The sequence below is a fragment of the Lingula anatina genome, chromosome 5 (genome assembly GCF_051362555.1).
Source record: "Lingula anatina isolate TDL-2025a chromosome 5, LinAna3.0, whole genome shotgun sequence".
Lineage (NCBI taxonomy): Eukaryota > Metazoa > Brachiopoda > Lingulata > Lingulida > Lingulidae > Lingula > Lingula anatina.
Genome location: NC_141771.1, coordinates 19,070,444 through 19,090,532, shown reverse-complemented (window position 1 = coordinate 19,090,532; position 20,089 = coordinate 19,070,444). Strand labels below are relative to the sequence as shown.

The window sequence follows — 20,089 nt, the reverse complement described above, 5'->3', positions numbered from 1 at the left end:
AGAAAGTCTACCTGGGGAGGGTGGGTGGGAACAGTTAGAGGAGTAGGTAACGCGCTTGCCTCTCAGACAGAAGGTTACAGGTTCGATTCCTGGCGGTGCTGGGTCCCAGCAAATTACCTTTTGCAAAAATAAACCAAAATAAACAATTTCAACTACTACAAAACAGTGCTACGAACACAGAATAGCAAGGAGTCGATAGTTCTGTAGTTAAGAAAAATAACTTCTGTTTTGTTCTTAAAACAATATAGCACATTTATTATTGCATAAATTAATACAAAAAGTAACAGCATTGTTTTCAAAAATATTACAAAACTTGGAATATCTTTTGCTTCTACATTAATGGCAATTTCATAAAACGTACTACATGGCATGTAAATTAAGCTTTTACATACAAAAATGGTTCTGTAGCTAACTAGTGTACAACACGGCGAGATTCTATGCATATTGGAAAATTTTTACTTGACCGACGTAGCCTTTATTTATAAAGGAGTTCAGGAATACTATGATAGACAATAATACCAACAAGAAGGTAGAATTTATAGGTTTTTGTCAAAATTTACAGGCAAACTGGAAAATTAACCAAAAGATTACAAAAAAAATAATAATAACGTCTGTCTAAATTCACTGGTGTGATCGATATAGAAAATTCAATATGCATATAACCTCATCCTGTCACGACACATGTACCCACATGCAGCACTATGTCGTCTTGCTGATACTCGCACATAAAACAAAAATTGGTGTTCAAATATAATCAAATTATGTAAGATTCCTGGTTGTTTAGTTCATCGATAAATATTGTAATGTCCAATATCAACGTATTTTCTTAATTCCAAAAATATGTACTACATGGCACAACTTTGAGCGAAAACTGAAATTTATACAGCATGCGAATCAGAAACGTCACATGACATGACCATCTAAAAAGCTTATTTCAACCATAGCCATTTCAAAGAAAACGGAAAAGAATACGTAAATATCAGTTTACTTGAAATCCACACTTACTAAGACAATGCTAATAAACTTAAGACTGGTCTCCGGTACTATGTGATCTAGCGGCATTATAATTCAACAGGACATGCAGGACTAACACATAAGAAGTTATTCTTTAATCACCCTTTGATCTCTACCAAAGAATAAACTACAAAAATACTAAGTACAATGCCAACCTTTAAAAGAGCGCTGGTCTAAAAACACTTTTGGATATTTTAAAAAGAATTTTCAAACATTTGGCTAAATAACTGCTAGCCAAAATCTAAATAAATTTACGAAAAATGTTTCTTTAGTTTTTCATCCCTTGCTATAAATTTCGCTTTAAATTGCATCACATTCTATTTTGGGAGTATTGGCAGAAATTGACAGTCTTAAAAACTCATCAAGTACTCATTATTCTAAAAAATCGGCTTTGTGACAGCTAAATTGGTTGATTTGACTTTGTCAAGAATTTGTCGAAAATTCAGAATGTGAAAGTTTCTGATGAATGTCAGTCCTATATAGACCCCTTAATGTAGAAAATATTCCGAAATAAAATATTTTCTGCAACACAACGATTTTCCTTTGTAACCTACCACTCGTGCAATAACAAATGCACATTAATTTCGGGAAATTTTCAACTCCTTGGTTTCGTTTCTAAAACCAGGGTGACTTTTGACCCCTCCCCTCATTGAAACACGAAGTTTATATTATATGCGTCACAATCGCATATTCAAACTTAAGAAAGTTCGTTTCAATACATGTGGACAGTTCTGCAATACTAATGACACATTCTGCCAATTTGATTATGCTGCAATTTCTGAAGCATAATTATTTAAATTACAGCGATTTATTGATTTTTGGTGGATGTACATCTCGCTCTTTTTTTCTTCCGAAGAACAACTGAACACACACTGCAACTTCCAGACGCTTTCTAAAGCATTAGACCTAGTTCACAACCAGTTGAACCACCGTCTATTCAGTCCGTGGATCAAATATGGCGCGTACTTGACAATATAACTTGACGACTTGACAATATAACAATAACTTCCACAGACTTCCATAAATGCATTTTACACGGTTGGAATGTTTTCTTTCTTTCCAAAACTAAACATCACCAAAATAAATACTAGAATTCAATTTTAAATAAATAATTGTTCACGGAGAAGTGCCAAATTGCAGAATTGCAGATTTGTCCTCACAAATATGTTACCATCAAAAAGAAAACCCGTCGTCCTACATGTGCATTGTTGTTTATTTTGCCACACCTACATGGAAATAAACCACTACTACATGTACGTGTAGCAAAGTACTCTTCCTGAACACTACTTTGTAACAGTTTTAAAATAACTACAGTCGATTCACAACCCAAAGTAAACATTACACTTTATATTAAGTTTCAACCCTGCAAATTTACAAGCGGACAAACTCTGACATGCGACATGTAATCTTGACATGGATGCAGCCGCTGTGGAACACGAGTCTGACGTCATTGATGGCGTATTCAATCTTCTCGTGCACGGTTGAGTCACTGAAATTAAACAAAAACCACCTTTACAAATCAATGTCTAAGGGTTGATTAAATAAAGCAAGTTTTAATTTTACGGCAACCGATTTCGATTCTTATAGTAATATTCAACAAACCACTTTTCAACTTTAAAATTGGACGAATACACTGTATACATATACTGAGCTGACACGTTCTATGTAATCATGCACTTTCAAACAATATAATTTCTATTCTTTTACACCGTGTACACACTGTAACGTGACAACATTCTGTGTCTTTAGAATCACACGTCAGTGGTGCTACTAAAAAGATAGTGGCCCTCGGATTACGTATAAAGTGAAATTTTAGAAATAAACATATGACAGGAGGGTAGTAAAAACAACATTTATGAGATCTTAGAAAGTAGAACAACATAGTCACGACATGTGCACATTGGCGGGTAGGAATTTGCTGAGGTGGGTTTTGAAATTTTTAAAAAACAAATTACCGGGGTAGGACCTGAGAATGAAGTTACCTGCCAAGATGTCCTTACTTTGTTTAAGACGTAAGATGCGTTCACTGCTGGAGCAAATCTCTCACCACCCGTTTTCTGGCAAATGCATTCCATCTGAAAATAAGAACCGATAATTAGCTATTTAAACGTCAAGTTGAATTTGGACTTTTCATGAAAAATATTGTTGGCGTCAAGACAAAATGTCGACATGATGCCTTATTTGCAAATTACACCAATTTTTGGTTAATATCATCAACGCCAAATAACCAATGTTATCTTCCACCATCTATACAGTACTTACAACAGATCGATGGCAATTTCAGTCCCAGATTTCCGACCATTTCGTGAAAATTGTGGCATGAGACACAAGGCTTTCTTCTCCATCTTTTACTGACCTCGGTCCTTTCTGAACACATCTCACCAAAATACTCACCTAGATTACATAATAATAATATATGCTTGACCACCTTCCGTACAGAAGCCTCGATTTCAACTTTAGAATTTGTCGTATAATACCGAGCAATCATGCCCCCCATCCTAGGGAGGTGCTGAAATCATAGTGGCAAAAACATGAAAAATTTTCTGAATTTTTTCCACAACAGCTGTGATATGAAATGTTAAATATACATAACTGTGCCGTGTTGGAATTATATCCCATTGAAACTGAATTTTTTAGAAAATAAAAGCTTAAAATATCATGTTAATTTGACAAACATTTTATTTAAAACGAGCAGCAGCGCAGTTTCCATTTTAGTTGTCCCGTGACCATTTCCGTATATAGATTACATTGGTAATGTACACCATGGAGACGGGTGCCCGTTGAAATGGTGTTCAATTTAAAGAGAAAAATAACGTTATTTCGGTACTGAGTTTACTTGTGAATGGCCCTTAAATCGGAACTTTAGTAAGCTCAGTATCTGTGGGTATTTCTAAGGGCAAATTTGGGACAAAGAAAACCAAGATATGAAGTTGCCTCGCAGACAATTTTTTGAGTGCAGTTTTTTTTTGTTTACGTACTAAAAGAGAGGAATGTCACTATTACATTATAATATGCGTCTTCGGACAAAAAAAAAATCATAGAATGTGCTAGATGAGGCAAAACAAAGACGCTGTTGTTGATGCTGAATTAATTTTGTTTTTACTTAAAAATAGAACAAAATTAATTAGATAAAAAAGTATGTTTCAAGTAAATATTCGATGAAATATTAAATCTTTTAGGGCGTAGCAACCATTTTATGTATAAAGAAAAGATAAGTTTTTACCAATCTGATGAAATAGCGTACAGTATAAAATATTGAACGAACAACTTCAATAAATTCAACCAAAAATTTCAATTCTTTGATCAAACCAGCCCGACTTATTCCACTATTAGTTTATTAATTTTCACACGTTATAGAAATCCGGAGTTTTTATACTTATGAAGTACTAACAATATATCGCAGATTAAAGCTCGAAAGATTGTTAACGCTATGCATAAACTTGTTTTCAATTTTAATTTGGCAGTTTTAATTGTGAAGTTTATTTTAAAACAACAGTTTTCACGCACGCTCCTTTCAATATATACAGCGACGGGCTACTTATTGCCCCGGCCCTTTATAAGGAACGAACAAAACCGGTAGTTCTTAATTTTACCTGGCCACTAACATCATTATCTCGGCATTTTTTCTCTCCGTAGCTCATAAAAAATGACAAGGTTTTACTTTTACTACCATTCGTTTTTAAAAAATGATCTAAAAATATTCATTGGGTGTAAAAGAATATGAGTATGATTAAAGTAATATGTTCAGTTCGTATACGAAGTTCCGATTTCGAACGAGCACCAAAGAAGGGATTATGGAGCAACAAACATCGACATCAACGTTATTCATGTTACATCATATCCAGAAAGAGAATGACAACTGACTTTTAGTACAATTAAAAACGCCTGTGAAAGAACCCGGAACTCTTTCACGTTGTTAAATTTCATGTTGTCTCTTGGTTGAAATAAAAGAACTCGACGTTTTTTAACGCGCTGCAAAAACAGAAAATAAAATGCCCCCTACCTCCAGAATGTTACGACATGTATTGTTATAGACAGGTATTATATCGATCAAATTCGAACAGGCTAATTCAACTTTGATGGAAGCGGTCAAGCGCACACGACTATGAATGAAAGTTTTTTTAAACAAACGTTTAACACAATTACTACACTCTTCTCTCCGAACATGTAAAAATTCAATATCCTTTGATTGACAAGGTGCCAATCAAATTCAGTTAGTTTTGATAGTTGCTGTCAAGTAATAACAGCTTGATTGACAGGTTATATAAACAAACGTCAATCATCGCGCACTATGATTTCTCTCGCTGTGAAACAGTGCGTACGCCGAAAGAGAGCGCTAAAATCTGAAGTAAGAATGGCAATTAACTTGCAAAATAGTTCAAGAGAAAATATACAACATGTTTCCAAAACTAGTTCTCTTTCTGGCCCCTTTAGCGTGTCTAATACAACACTCTAGATTACAAACTATTTTGTGAAAAGAAGAATTTAGCAAAAGAAACCAATTTAAAAACAGATTCAAGTAAAGAAATATGGCATTTCTGGAGGTAGCGCATGGGTCATTTCAAAATAATTAGTACAACTACACACACTGGACAAAAGAAGTGTCACCCCTACTGAGCCAATACTATGGGGGAGATAAATGACTGTGGAATGATATGCTCCTGGTATCATTTTATTAACATCAAATTTCATAAAAAATCACAAAATGAGAACAAAATATACATTCTACCAAAATATGCAGTTTCAAGTCCAAAATTAGTACTTAGTGACATAGCCACGTGACCTAATAATAGGTGCCAGTCTACGAAGCAAGGTTTCATATAATTGTCTGATGCGTTCAGGGCTTATGCTGGCCCAAGCATGAAACACTGAATATAACAGAGTTTCTCTGCTGGTTAGACGGGCATTTGTCAAAAGTTTTGACATATCATTCCACACATTTTCTATTATGTTTGCATCCGGACTCTGGGCAGGCCACATCACCCTGCGAATGTCCTGTTGGTCAAACCAATCATCAACTGCTCTGGGCCTGTGACAAGGAGCATTGTCATCCTGGTGAACAAATGGATAATTCCTGTCACCAAACATGTTAGTAATAGATGGTAGCAAGCCTGACTCCAAAACATCGATATATTTCTAGTGATTCATGTTTCCATTAACCACTATCAATTCGCCCAAGCCATGGATGCTGATGCAGTCCCACACCATGATGAATATGCTGCTCCGGGTTCGAAAATTCAGTGCATGTGGTTCAAATGCTTTACCAGCAGTTTGCCAGCATAGTACCCGCCTGTCATCAGAGGTCAGACCAAAGCGACACTCATCAGAAAAATATATAGGACCAATTGTCATGAACTGTCCAGTTCCAGATCCTGTTGACCCCAGTTTGCTCTACGTTGCCTGTTTTGTAACGATATAAGAGGTTTCAGTCTTGCTACCCTGCTGTACACTCTCTGAGCATGTAACCGACGCCTAGCAATTTTCACAGACACATTCTTATGTGTGAAATTGTTCCACTGTGTTGTCAACTGACAAGCAGTGTCGAACTTTGACAACCTGGACATCAAAATCAATCGTCGGTCTTCACGGCCAGTATTTTTTCTTGGACGACCCATCAGAGGCAATTTGTCTCTTGATCCAGTGTTTCTATACCGAGACCAGACCCTCTGCACGGTTCTGACTGAACAATTCAATTGTATCGATATTCTGACATTGCTTATATTCCGCCTCTTCAGGTTAATAACTTCCACCTATAACCGTTAGATAATTGCCTGTATCTTGCCATATTGGAGGAAGACAGGAATAACATTTGCTGTACATGTACAAGACTTCAGCTGCTGGGGTGAGATGAAGGGGCAGATCCAGGATTATTAGAAGGGGCGGGGGGGGGGGGGGGGTCCGGAACGACAGGACTCGGACGCGAAGCAGACCATCGCCCTCTTGGTGTGGGGTTTGGGGTCTGCTCAACGGACTCGACTAAAAATGGTGTTTTGGAGAGCAAACAGTGACCTTTAGTAGGCCTACGATTTAAAATTATGATTTAGCTGGTCAAAATTCTAATTTCAAGAGGGGAATATTGGCGATAAAATTTTCAGAAACCGAAGAGGGGTGGGGGTCATGACTCCCCTGACCCCCTCTAAATCCGTCACTTACAGTTCTTACATTTGGCCAGGGGCAATTGACCAGGAAACTATGCAATGTATGAATACGTCCAACATGGTTTCTCTTTTACACAACTTAGATAAGTACTGGAGATAATTAATATTTTACAAGATGGTTAGCATCATCGTTTTAATATGAATTTGGTACTGAAGTAAAAAGAAAAGAAAAAAAAAAGATTGGTGCATAAGCTAACGCAGGGATAAAATTACAGGTACAATGTTCGTGGTGGGAAGGGAGTCGTTTGATACAATGTTAATGCTACATTGTATTATTCGCGATGATGATCACTTAGCTAATCTATAACTGAGGTCATTTTCTTTTATGAATAAATAGTAAAATACCTGCATGAAAGTCTGCTGTACATCTCATGTAAAATGTTTTGTAATAAATAATAACCATCTTGATTTATTTTCTACAACACCTGAAGCGTGCAGGCCTCAAAACTGATGATTTATTACATTCGGTCATAAGACCAGTTTTAGAATATGCTTCTCCTGTCTGGCACTTTGGGTTAACAAATGAATTGACTGCCCTAGTAGAAAAATCTGAAGAAAGAGCTCTTAAAATTATCCTCATCTTGAATATGACGCTGCTTGTGAACATACGTGTAGTTAATGAATGCAAAAAATTGTTTATTAGGATATCAAGTGAATCGAATCAAAGACTGCATTATCTTTTACAACCAAAACAAAATGTCAAATATTCATTAAGGGAACCGGAGACATTCAAAAGATCTAAAATTAAAACAAAACGATCAATAAGTGACTTTTTAACCAGTGCGATATACAAGTTCCAAAATTGACTGATAGACTTTTATCTCATTTTTAACCTTGCATTTTAGTTATTTTATTTTAAACTTGTCAACATGTCTTTTAATATTCCTCTGTTCTTATTCACTAGTGATTTTATTCAACTACATGTATGATGCAAAGAATGTATTTATCGAACCTTCGGCTTGCAAATTTGATAATAATAAGAAGTTGAAATAAAAAGTGTTGAATAAAACATCATATCTGACTTTGCCAAAGCCATAAAAAACATACTCCTTTTTACAAGCTGCATGCATTTATTCTGAATATGATAACAAAACATGAGAATTGAAAACTGAGAGAGAATCAAAGCTGAGACAAGCGTGGCATGTGCAGTCCGTTAGTGCTAATGGCGGTAGTAATGCAGGGATAATTCATTGTGACGTCATAATCGATCGCCTAGAACTGACGTCACGTCATCAAACATGGAATAATGCAGACTATTAAAGGAGATTCTTGGGTATTACAAGTCTCATTGTCTGATGCTTTCTTGTTATTTAGACGAAACGGAAGGAAGTTCCATAGCTACCGTAGCTGAAAAAGAAAGCAATCCATTTAAAATTAAAACATTAAAAAACAGACAAATATATCTTTTTTGATTCCTATTTATTAACAACGCAATGACTAACTCTTTATTTTGTCTACCACATTTCATAAAATGCGTCATACAAATACTGGATTAAATAATACTGAAAATATATTCTAATTGTACCTTAATCACACCACATCGCAACACTAACGAACCTCTTCCAAAAACTCCCATACATAAACGCTTCTAATTGATCAAAAACTCAAAACATGCACCCCCACGTAAAGTAAAAAATGCACGTACAGTATAAACAAGCAGCACTAGCATAATTGTACTGATGATAGGTTCCTACCTGGATGTCGTCACCCCGTTCTGTGTTGTTCCTCTGAAGGACTGTAACGGTCCTAGACCTATCACTGTGGCCACTCCACCCACTGCTGGTATGCGGCCATCGTGAATGGCAGCTCGGCACAATCTGGAGTCCTGCCAACAAAGGACAATATAAATAAATAAATAAATAAGTGGAGATTTATTTGTTACCCCAAAATGTTATACTGACCGTTTTATTACCTCCACCAAGGAGGTTATGTTTTCACCCCTGTTTGTCTGTCTGTCATCAACATAACTCAAAAGTTATGGACCGTTTTTGATGAAATTTTCAGGAACTGGCTGAAGTGGGCCAAGGAACAGATGATTAGTTTTTGGTGGTGATCCGGATCAAAAATCAATCAATAATAAAAAATATCGAAATTTTAGGGGTGAAAAGGCATTGTATGGAGACTTTGCTGCCTTGTTCTTCAATCTGCAAAAATATCAGTTTCAGTGGAAAAAAAAGAAAAGAAAAGAAAAAAAGACGGTTCATTTGTGTCAACATACCCCCCCTTTCCCAGGATTGATCAACCTTAACATTCAAGTCATCCAGTTATCTGGGAGAAGTTGCTGGCGGTGACACACATATATCAGTTAGTGGTGACTCCTAACACATGGGTATGTTTATCAACAAGTAATTGGGTTGCGCCTTATCACAGAATCAGTTAAAAAACAAACATTCAATTGTTTGCCAAGCAAACACTTTTGTGGGAGATTTTCAACATAAACAGTGCATACATAGGGGTTTCCAATCTGGAAAGAAGCAAGAATTTTGATATAAAAATTAGTGGTGTGCGAATGTGAATTTGTGTTTGTATGAGTGCGTGTGCACGAGAGAGAGAGAGAATGAGAGAGAGAGATCTTGAACTCACGAACAGCGTCCAGTTCCGTACGTCCCTTTACAAGCTGATAACCAGGTTGCTGTACACGTCACGGAGGCTGCCCTAATCTCACACTTCTTGCCAGTATATCCTGTCGGGCATGCGCATGAAACGTTGTATCCTGGACCTCTTATGCATGAACCCCCGTTTTGACAAATTGAATTCGAACAACTTGAATTCTGAAAAATCAGCAACATGCAAACATTTTAAAGTTTTGTTCAATTTTAAGAGATTAAAAGCATGCATAGTAATTTGGATGACACGAGAGCGATATTGAGGAAACCATTCATGTCAAAGTGACATAGGGAAATGTACTTATCAGTTTCTTCCAAATGTATGTACCGGTAGAAGAAACTTAATAAAAAAATAATGCTCATTTCGCCAGTTTTATACATGAATAAAGTTTTTTAATCTGATTTTGTCTACCAGGGCACTTAACCTTAATCGAACTACATTATGTTGTGACAATATGATCTATCAACGTAAAACGTGACCCAACAGTCGAACCTCTTCTTTCAGTATTCTAATTTTAATTATTTTTTAGAAGAATGTTACAATGTAGCTGCGTTGATCATAAATAATATTAACACATGTCTACGTGTAAACGGAAAGTTCGACTGCCAAATATCTCTGAAACTGGAAACGAAAGACACAGACTGATGATATTATATATATCGCTGAGTTTCCAGATGTTTTTGTTTACCTGACACGCCGGGGACAGGTACTTCAGTTTAAGCGTGGACAGCACGTGCTTGGCCAATTCTACATTCAGTCTGACTTGGTCCAGGTCCATTGCTGTTCTTCTTTTCCTGAGGAGGCTTAGTGGCACTCCCAGAGAACCCAGCTCTACTATCAGTGCCGGGCAATGATGTCTCATTCCCCTCTCTACATATTCTATTTGTAAGTTGGTGCGATACAAGAGTTGCATCTGCGAAATATATTCTGAAGAGTGCGTCTCCCCGTGAATGACGGCGCTCAAAATGTAGACCATAATCAAAACACAGAAAACACGAGGATTCATTTTTCTGCTGTCGCGAACCGAGAAAAACCAGTGTTTGGGAGCACGTTACCAAAGTAGTAGTTCCTTGATGTTGCAGAAATCTATCTGAGGCCCCAAGCAACGTTAGCTTGTTAAATAGCAGCGTCTATAATTTTCGTTATAGAGGGTTAGCGGCACCCGGATACTAACGGTCTTATCTCAAATAAACACATTCTAGTGACGTTCATGCATGTAAAAAACGACATTCCCCACTGTTAATGATTATTAGAGCTTGTCTCCTACTTAACAAAGAGCTTATGTGACACATAACGTTGCTTTTATTTGCTTAACACTAAACCATGTTTGGTTATTTAAGATGATAATCCTGTGTTTTTTTTTTTTTTTTTTTTTTTTGCGTTTTCAAAAGAAGTGTTATCCGAGTTTCGTGCCGAGGTGAAAATATACACCCAGTTGTTATTTGTGTTTATCTCGGTTGATTTGGGCGAAGATCGGCACGTTTAACTCTCGGTTGTAAAGTCGTTTATAATATATTTTGAGTTATGTTTTATTTATTGTATCATTATTCTGGTATTTTTGTCTTTGCTTTATTTTCTACAACTGTAAATAATGTAGTGTCGTGTGAAAATGGCTACCCCGTTTGATTTCTTCCACAAAATTGATGATGGATGGCTTACCGGTTGATATTCAAATGTAGAATAAAAGAAAATGAGCTAAGCCAATCTTACATCTGCATATCTCGTATATGCACACTTGATAGTAATTACTCTCGTAAATAGAACAAAAATAAAAAAAAATCATATACCAGTAGCACTTTTTCACTTTACCGGTACTACAGATGTATCAATATTCAAGTTCAAAATGGCGAAAGATGTTTTAAGCAGAATCCTTTATTCAATAACGATTTATGTGCGACCTTTCCAGATCTACTAGCGGGGACTTACTCATTTGGGTCGGTTCCTTGCTCTCCATCACAGTCCTGCTGGGTTATCGTATCAACCATTATCAGTGTTTACCGCTTTCGTTTTGGTCATACCAGAACACGTTTCATAGACCCCATTCCAACAGATTTTAGATCGATCTATCCCTGTGGGGAGTCTCACTAGATTACTGTCAGCTTAACCGGCTTAAATGTCTGTCCCGCCTACTAAAAGCTGTAAGGGGTAATTAACTACCGTGCACGCTCAATTTAGCGTGAACCCCCGGGGTGTTAGGTCAATCTAGATGGATCGATCTAAATCTATGGGAATGGGTTCTCATAGATATTTATGAAGCATATCTCCTGAAAAAGGCAAAACGTATTATGACGTCATTGACCCGTGTGGGTGTTACCAAGTAACGCAAAAGCTATTCGAAATAAGCTGCGTGCAAGCTAATACGGCGATTTTTCTTTTGAGTAAATATATCAGCAATTATTGTTGCGTCGCATTTGGCCTTTTTAGGCATGAAATACAGTTACACATCAAGTAATTTGTTTGAGAAATCAAGATATAGGAATAGATTTAAAAGATTTCTTCTGGAACTAAATTCACGCAAAATTAAAAAGAGGCCGATCGAATTTTTCTAATATAAGAATAGTATGAAGTGATCGAGAGCAGTCTGTGATAATTTTTTTCTAATTAATTTACACACCTACTTTGGATTGAGGTGCCTTCTAGAGCAGAAACCAGAAGAAAAATCCTCCAAGGCACCATCATTTACACAGACACGGAGTATGTCTTCAGGGATCTGATTGACAGATTAATCTCGTAGGCGACACTAAATTATGAGATGTGATTGTGCGTACATTTAATTTTTTTCGATGAAATCTCCAGGATAGCTCCAACCCACTGTAGCATATTTTTGTTTAATGCATTTTTTGATGAATTACTTTTTACTTCGTAAAGCTCTTCGGTGGTCAGTTGCATTACCCCTCAATGTGGCTCACATTGAACTGTCTATTCAGATGTAATTCCGGCCCGTAGCCAGGGGAGGGTGGGGGGGGGGGGGGTTCGGAGGGTTCAAAAGAACAGCCCCTTTTGGTGGGAAAAGGTCCACTCTGGGTAAAATTTGATCTAGGTTCATGAAGTTTTTATGGAAAAAGGTCCACTTTTTCATAAAAAGAACCCCCCTTTTGAAATTGCTGGCTACGGGCCTGTGAATGAACTATTTTTATCTATATCATTTCAGCGACGTGGACCAAAAATAAGCAGCATGACTGGCCTTTTAAGTCATTGGTACGAATATCCTCGATATTTTGTCTTCCTGCAATTTTGGTGGCTGTGAAAGCTCCTAACAATTTTATTTAACTTATTTTGCTATATCATGAAATTTTATTTAAAATCATTTAGTTATTTTGTATCATATTAATCTGTTATTCACTACTACATTTATTTATTTATCTATTCATTTGATTATTTATCTACTATAATTTTACTTTCGTTTATGTGAAATTAGTTGGCTCTCTGACTACTACGTGAATGAGTTTCCAACTCATATGGTCACCTCCCCAATTTTACATATTGCTCAGGTAAATATAAAGAAAGAAAAATTCCTGATTTTTCTACTCGTCTCTTCGTTCAATTTAATATTGTATTTAATTTCAAATTGTAAATAATATTAAAGGGATAATAACTCTTCGTATGAAATCTACATTTCACAATAAAAACATTGTGAATAACTCATAGAAATATAATATATTCTGTTTTACCACAAAAAAGGCAGTTATAGCTATTATTCTGATATCTGAGCTTGTCTTTAGACCACGTGACCTCCATTTATGGCTATTCTCTGTTAAAATCTCTTAAGAGATTTTAACAAAAAACCAAACTTTTTAGAAAAAAAACAGGGACTAACTTTGAATGTGAAAATGGATTTATTAACCATTGGTAAGTATGGGAAAATTGTTGTTTACTCCAGGAAAATTCATTTTTTGGCCGAAACGAAGAGTTATTATCCCTTTAATCAAAATAACCAAAAGTCAGCAACTCTGTTTGTTATGGTAGAAGCTAGATCTATGTTTTCCGCAAACATTCCAAAAAACTTGCGATACTAAGACTTGTCTTTCTGCCTAAACATCTTCACCATTTCGTCATGACAGGAAGTGTTGGCTGAAGAACAGCTTGAGATGGGTCCTCTGACTGCAAACAGCAGCCTCCGCAATATTGTTGACAATGGCTAGGAGACTGCAGTAAACCACCAGCTGCTTCAGTACTTCACTCAAGTTTCAGGTTTTAATTTGAAGTAGCTGACTCTTTGAAACAAACTGTTTACTCTACTGCAAATTTATTCGGATGTATGTCTTTACTCGGAACCACGTGTCGATTTCACTTAAAGGTACATACGAACCGAGCATCGGTGGAGCGTGGATTCCCAGTAACACATGTAAACCACTTCTACTAGGTTCTCATATGACTCAAATAAATTTGACATGCCAAGGGATAAACTGAATAGATCACTCGATCAGCCATAAAATACCTTTAGACTGCTCCTTTCTTTAAATTTATGGTTGTAAATTTAACCTACTTCCGTGACCTACTTTCCTGACCCATTGACATACAGCTTAGAATGCCAGCAGAAAAATCTGTTCAAACATCACTTTCGGGTAAAATTAAACAATGCCTTTTGGTAATTCTCTTAGTTATACTACTTGAAACTATATGCTGGCATTTGGTTGGTTTTTGTGACAAAAAATTGACTTTGTATGTATCTTTAATGAAATATTTAAGATAAACAGCTATGACAAGCAATAAAAATAATCATTCAAATCCCAGTTTTCCCTTCCTCTTTTAGATATGCAACCTATTTATCCAGGCCTCATAAACGGATTAGGCGTTTCCTAGCACGAGCCTCAGATTATCTATTGTTTCTGTCGGTTTCACGTAGATTAGATAAATTTTTTATTCTTAAAATAACAGGAAAGCAGTATGTGGTTTCACGACCTTTGTTAATACAACAACTGACTTAAAAATATATCGAAAAACTATATTGTAAATTTTTCATTTTCTGAATTTTCGAACTGACCCGGAAAACGTTTGATAAAGCCGATACCGATAGTGCTTGGAGTACCGAGCGAGACTTTGCAATGACACGGTGAATCTAACGCAGATTTATTTATATTTAAAACTTGGATCCTTCGGTTGATCCTTGGGGCTCTTGCTTTATATTTTGCAGATACTTTTCCTCTGTAAAAATTACTGATTACAAACTAAACTCAGAATTGTTGACTTTTAAGAGACGGTATTGTTCGGAAACTAATAATGTCCCCATGGCCAATGAAATTATGGGCTCATTGCCATTGTAAATATTGGTCTACGTATATCGATGTAACTTTCTTTGAATGCCATAAATTTAATAGACTATGGAATTACAGATAAACTAATATGGACAGATTAACGCGCCTCCTCCTGGGGCTGGAAAGAATATAGAAGATTGGTGATTATACGTTGGAACAAGAGGAAGCGTGTAGACCGATATTTTCAATGGTAATGAGCTATAAAACTTCGTCTGCACTGTACTTACAACAGAATGCTGCCGTTGTCAGCGTTAAATATGAGGACTGATTGTGGAAATAGCAGCACTGTGGCATAAGCTTCTTTCATTGACCTTGGTCCAAACTGAACACCTCTCACCAAAACAAGTACGTGTAATTTACAGTATGTTATAGCCCACCCTCTGTTCGTACGGAAGCCTCGTTTAAAGAAGATTTTTGTTATTAAAGGCAAGGAGTATGTCCATTTTGTGATTTTATGTAACTTTATAAACAACTCTGAATAAAACAACATTGGAACAATATTGACAAAAGAATTCAATTTTGAAATGAATCTTACTTTTTACCCAACAGGGACACTCAGTTAATTCAAAGTAAAACATAATATAGTTTGGTTTATACCGACTGTTTTGGACGATTCCCCCTAAGACACCCCCCTCCCCCATCCCGGGAAAGATGTGCGGCTCTTAATTAAATTATCGATTTGAGGCATTTATACATGTATTTAATATTTTACTCTGAATATAAGAAAAGGGACAGAATGAAAAACAAAAACTGTAAGGATTGACTTTTAATCATAAGATTAAAAAAAGCTCACTTATGTGCTTAAACAAAACTTAGAGGCAACCTTAAATCAGATGCATATATGCTTTTAAATGTTATTTTTCAAACAAACAAATACTACCAACTTATCAATTTTTCTGAAAGCAATCATTTCTTTATCTGCATTTCATTAGACATGAGTGAGTTTTCTGAATAAAATGTTTTTATTTATAATAAAAATGTAATCCATAAAAGGAACAAATAACACATCATTGAACAATCTAGAATATTTATTTGGTATTTAAATTTTCACTTCACATCATATACAAACTCAGATCTTTGAATTCAAAGCAGGCATTTCGCCTGAATAATGGTGCATGGAATAATGGAAGAGGACCTTAGTTCCATTTTCAGAACTTAGCTGCAGATCAAATATGGAACACACTTAAGACACCCTTAGATTGCCTGTTGTCAATGCAATGCGGTATTAAGAACAGTCTCATTCTACTAATATCATCCAGGTGAACATAGTGAAAAACTAAATCTCATACATAATTTTTGCTATATTTTTTCTTTTTACTGAGTATTATAAGTTCTTTTAAAAGATACTGTTTATGTACCTCGGTATATAATCAGGCATATTTCAAAAAATATCTAACAAAAACTTCTCAACTTGTCAGTGTTTACAGACTGAAATCATGCACAGTGTGTGTGTGTGTGTGTGTGTATATATATATATATATATGCCAAGCTGGCTTTCAAAACCTTCACTGTTTCCATTTGAAATTTCTTAATTTACCACTCTCTCTCTCTTTCTCTCTCTCTCACACACACAACAACTGAAGGTTCATCTCAGTGAATAAAAACATGATTATAATCTCAATCCATTTCTAACAGATAAACTACACTAACAACACACTCAGTGTGTGACATTTCTATAACATATGTGTGATGACAGAAAAGCTAAGTCCCACAAATCAAATAGTTGTTCTTGTGATGTTTCTTTCAAGGGCAATCATAAGTTCAATGCATGTGCACACAATACCAGTAGTTTCTGTGCGCATGTGAAAAAGAGTCCGCAGTAAAAGAGAATGCAGCTTTTGGTTGGTGTTGAAATCCTAGAAACTGAATGTCCATCAGTCCAGTGATGAAATTCAAAACATTTGATAACTCTTATCCCTTTCTTCTGCCAGCTGAAAAGAGATATTGTACGGCCCCATTAGAATACTTGTCAGCATAAATATGAATGTAATACATAAAAAATTTGTTCTCAAAAAAAGTAGCTCTTAATTACAATAGTCAAACCTCTACAAACATTTCTACAATAAAGAAGCAGCAGTTGGTAATTTTCCCAAAACCAAATGCAAACTTTAGTAGACTTACCCACTATTATGATTTAGAGCACATTCCCACTAGAACTATCATTCTATGTAGCTTGATCCAACTCCACAGGGACTCTGCAATCATATTAAAACACTAGAATAATGTTTCCACATCCTTATATATGTAATCACCAGCTTTTTTTAAATTTTAATTAATGCCAGGAGGAGGCGTTTATCTGATTGCATTCAGCGAGAGTCCCTACAGAATTGGATCTATTCCTGTAGAACAGTAGTTTCATTTTGAAATGGGTCCTTAGAGGGAAACCAAGACACTGTTAATGTTCCACACAAACAACTCTAATCAATTATTTACTGACAATTTGAAACAAAAGATTTTTAAATTATAATGAAACAAGGTTTTTTTTTCGAAATAAAAAACTAATTATTACCTGTAGCCTCTCTTGGAAATCTCAAGAAATCTCCATATGTAACTTTCTCCTCTGCTTAAAAGACAATCAAACCATGTTGGGCATGGAGCTCCTTAAAGTAGGCCAAAGTCCTGGAAAAATAAAAAAAACAAAACACAAATACTATTTTATAACATACACCTATTTTTCTAAACACAAATTTCAGCCAAGTAGCCAATTGCAAGCGAAAAATAAAGTTTGCGCTCCATGTACAAAAGGATTTCAGTGTAGATCTAGTATAGTAATAGCTAATGTTTGTATATTTATGAAAGATGCTAGTATTATATCACAGTAACATGATTGATTTTACACAAATGTACATTTAATTTTAATTCATTTCATTTTACTCTGTACATATTTTGAAATAAATATATGAAATAAACATATGAAATACTGAAAATAAGTTAAGGGTAGACATATCATTTTTCTTATTTTGATCCACAACCCCTTGTCACAGCTGTTTATAGTATTTTTCATTAGGATGGAACTTTACAGAGATTTCCAGCTTAAAATGAAGATGTACCTAATACAAATACAAAGTTTATCTTCTTTCAACAAGCAGGTTAACAATCATGCCAGAGGCACCAAGTTATATTTGATGCAATAGTTTTAAATCATAACATGACAATTTTTTTTTATTTATTACATAAGCATATAAGGAAAAAAGACAATGTACCAATCAATCTCTCTTAAGAAATTCATCCTTCCCACTGAAAGCATAACAACAAACAAAGAGCTGACATGTAGAAAATATAATCAATTCTCCAGCTTGAAAACAGTATCACATACTTCATGTGTATAATGTCTTGCAGGCAATACTGTCAAAATAAAAAAAAAAATATTACAGTAACATGTGCAGGAGATTATCATTTGTTTCAAATATTGGAGTCAAGAAACAAATGTTTTAGAATATAATTTATTGGTTCTAATTGAGTAACCTTACAAATTGTTAGACATATTACTGTAGTAATACTGCTTACCATATTGCCTTCCCATCTCTGGCTGTTTCAATCCCACTTGTCTTACAATTTGCCACATCTTATGTGTTGTATATCTGGATGAGATGAAGGCTAAGGATGTTCTAGGTTGTCTTTAACTGTCTGCTCCTTATTATTAAAAGCCATGTCCATGTAACCAGCTGCTGCCTAGAAGCCACCATGTCATACAGAAAGGTGCTGGAAAAAAATAAAACAGTCCAGTCAACCACTAGTTTCCGTCATGAAGAAGTCTGTTTTTTTTTTGTGCTGGATACAGTATTTGGCACTGCAGCCAGTTGCAACAAAGTGTCAGTGCCACCTGAGCTTGGGGGTGAGGTACGGCTGACAGAGATATCAACAAGGTGCCAGTGGGATGGTCAAGTGAAATGAAATGGGCATGTGTGTTCTGCGGCAGCGTGTCTGAGGAAGGGTGGACATCATTGACCTCTAGAAGAACTGGATATTTTTTAAAATAAAAAGGGCTAGCGTTTTGGGCATGCGTGCGGTTGGAAAAGGTTGTCATGCTCCTAAAAGACTGAGTGCACTTTTATCCATGCCTCTCCCTCTTCATAGCCATCCCTGGCTGGACCATACCAAACAGTTATGAGACATTGCTTGCCAGACTAAAGACCAGTACCAATCCCCCAATGTTGTAGGTGACACTTGGTTTGTATCTGATCTTGTCATATTTCAATGACGGTCAGACTGTTACCAACCAGATACTTTTTAATCATACACACAAAAGCTCAAAGAAATGGACACATTTAAAATATGTGTAGATTTGTACAGATTTGGTGAATTTCACCAACCCGCAAAGGCTGTTCCAAGATGCAAAACATGTCAAAGACCTACAAGAGGACATCCAAAAGGACCAAGTGTTTTGTAAAAAGAAATAACATTATCCTCATTACTGTTGAAGAACTGACAGTTAAGAGAAGACAAATTTCAGTGTTGTCTCCAACACAAATTGACAACTTGAGGGACATTTTTGGTTGTAGTTTGTTAAGTACTATCACATTCCTCATGAACAGAATGTATGGACGTGTGTCATTTGTTCTGTAAAAGATAATTTAGGTATTGTAATTGAGAGATCTCCAGAGATTTTTATACTCAGGCTTGTGCAAGCATATGATATAAAAGGTTTTTATCTACTTATCTTAATAATTAAGAAATATATTAGTTTATGTAGAACGAAAACAGAAATACCAACATGGGAAGGAACTAGACAATATGTTAATTATTACAGAAATATTTGTTTATTATGTTCTTTATATATGCATACCGACAAAAAACAACATGTTAAAAGAAAATGGGAAAATATTGATTGCATATTACAACTTAATTGACAATCAACAAGCTAATGATATACCTCTTAGAATTCAATTGTAAGGTTAACAACATGAATTGTCAATCTCTACTTTCTGCCCGTTTATGCAATACTGTAACTGTAAAACCTTTTTTTACTGAGACAAAAAGAGAGTCCAAGTATGTAAATGTATGTACTGTATGTGTGTGTGTGTGTGTGTTTGTGTGCGATTCATAAGCCAAAAA

General features: G+C 35.6%; 2 protein-coding genes and 2 long non-coding RNA genes across 5 annotated transcripts in view; all 4 read right to left on the bottom strand.

Moving 5' to 3' along the window:
• The window catches only part of LOC106152117 (uncharacterized), a 130,333-nt gene extending 119,407 nt beyond the window's left edge, over positions 1–10,926 (bottom strand). Inside the window, exons 1-2 of the mRNA XM_087013696.1 lie at positions 10,468–10,926; positions 9,756–9,943 (exon numbers count right to left, since the gene is read on the bottom strand). Coding sequence (XP_086869822.1) covers positions 9,756–9,943; positions 10,468–10,785 — 506 coding nt within the window. The 5' untranslated portion in view covers positions 10,786–10,926. The remainder of the gene's footprint in view (positions 1–9,755; positions 9,944–10,467) is intronic.
• LOC106162467 (uncharacterized) lies at positions 314–3,601 on the bottom strand. The gene is made up of 3 exons (XR_015334711.1): positions 3,277–3,601; positions 2,997–3,089; positions 314–2,503 (listed from the first exon to the last, which is right to left on the bottom strand). It is a non-coding gene; the product is annotated as an uncharacterized LOC106162467 (long non-coding RNA).
• LOC147761799 (uncharacterized) lies at positions 8,223–8,998 on the bottom strand. Its single transcript, XR_015334617.1, has 2 exons — positions 8,867–8,998; positions 8,223–8,519 (listed from the first exon to the last, which is right to left on the bottom strand). It is a non-coding gene; the product is annotated as an uncharacterized LOC147761799 (long non-coding RNA).
• Positions 10,927–16,085: 5,159 nt separating the features above from the next.
• The window catches only part of LOC106162473 (uncharacterized), a 138,026-nt gene continuing 134,022 nt past the window's right edge, over positions 16,086–20,089 (bottom strand). The window contains exons 4-7 of one of the 2 annotated variants that reach the window (XR_015334644.1): positions 18,542–18,736; positions 17,544–17,653; positions 17,156–17,229; positions 16,086–16,965 (exon numbers count right to left, since the gene is read on the bottom strand). The gene's annotated coding sequence lies outside the window, so the exon portion shown is untranslated. The remainder of the gene's footprint in view (positions 16,966–17,155; positions 17,230–17,543; positions 17,654–18,541; positions 18,737–20,089) is intronic. The other variant, XR_015334643.1, reaches the window with a different exon arrangement.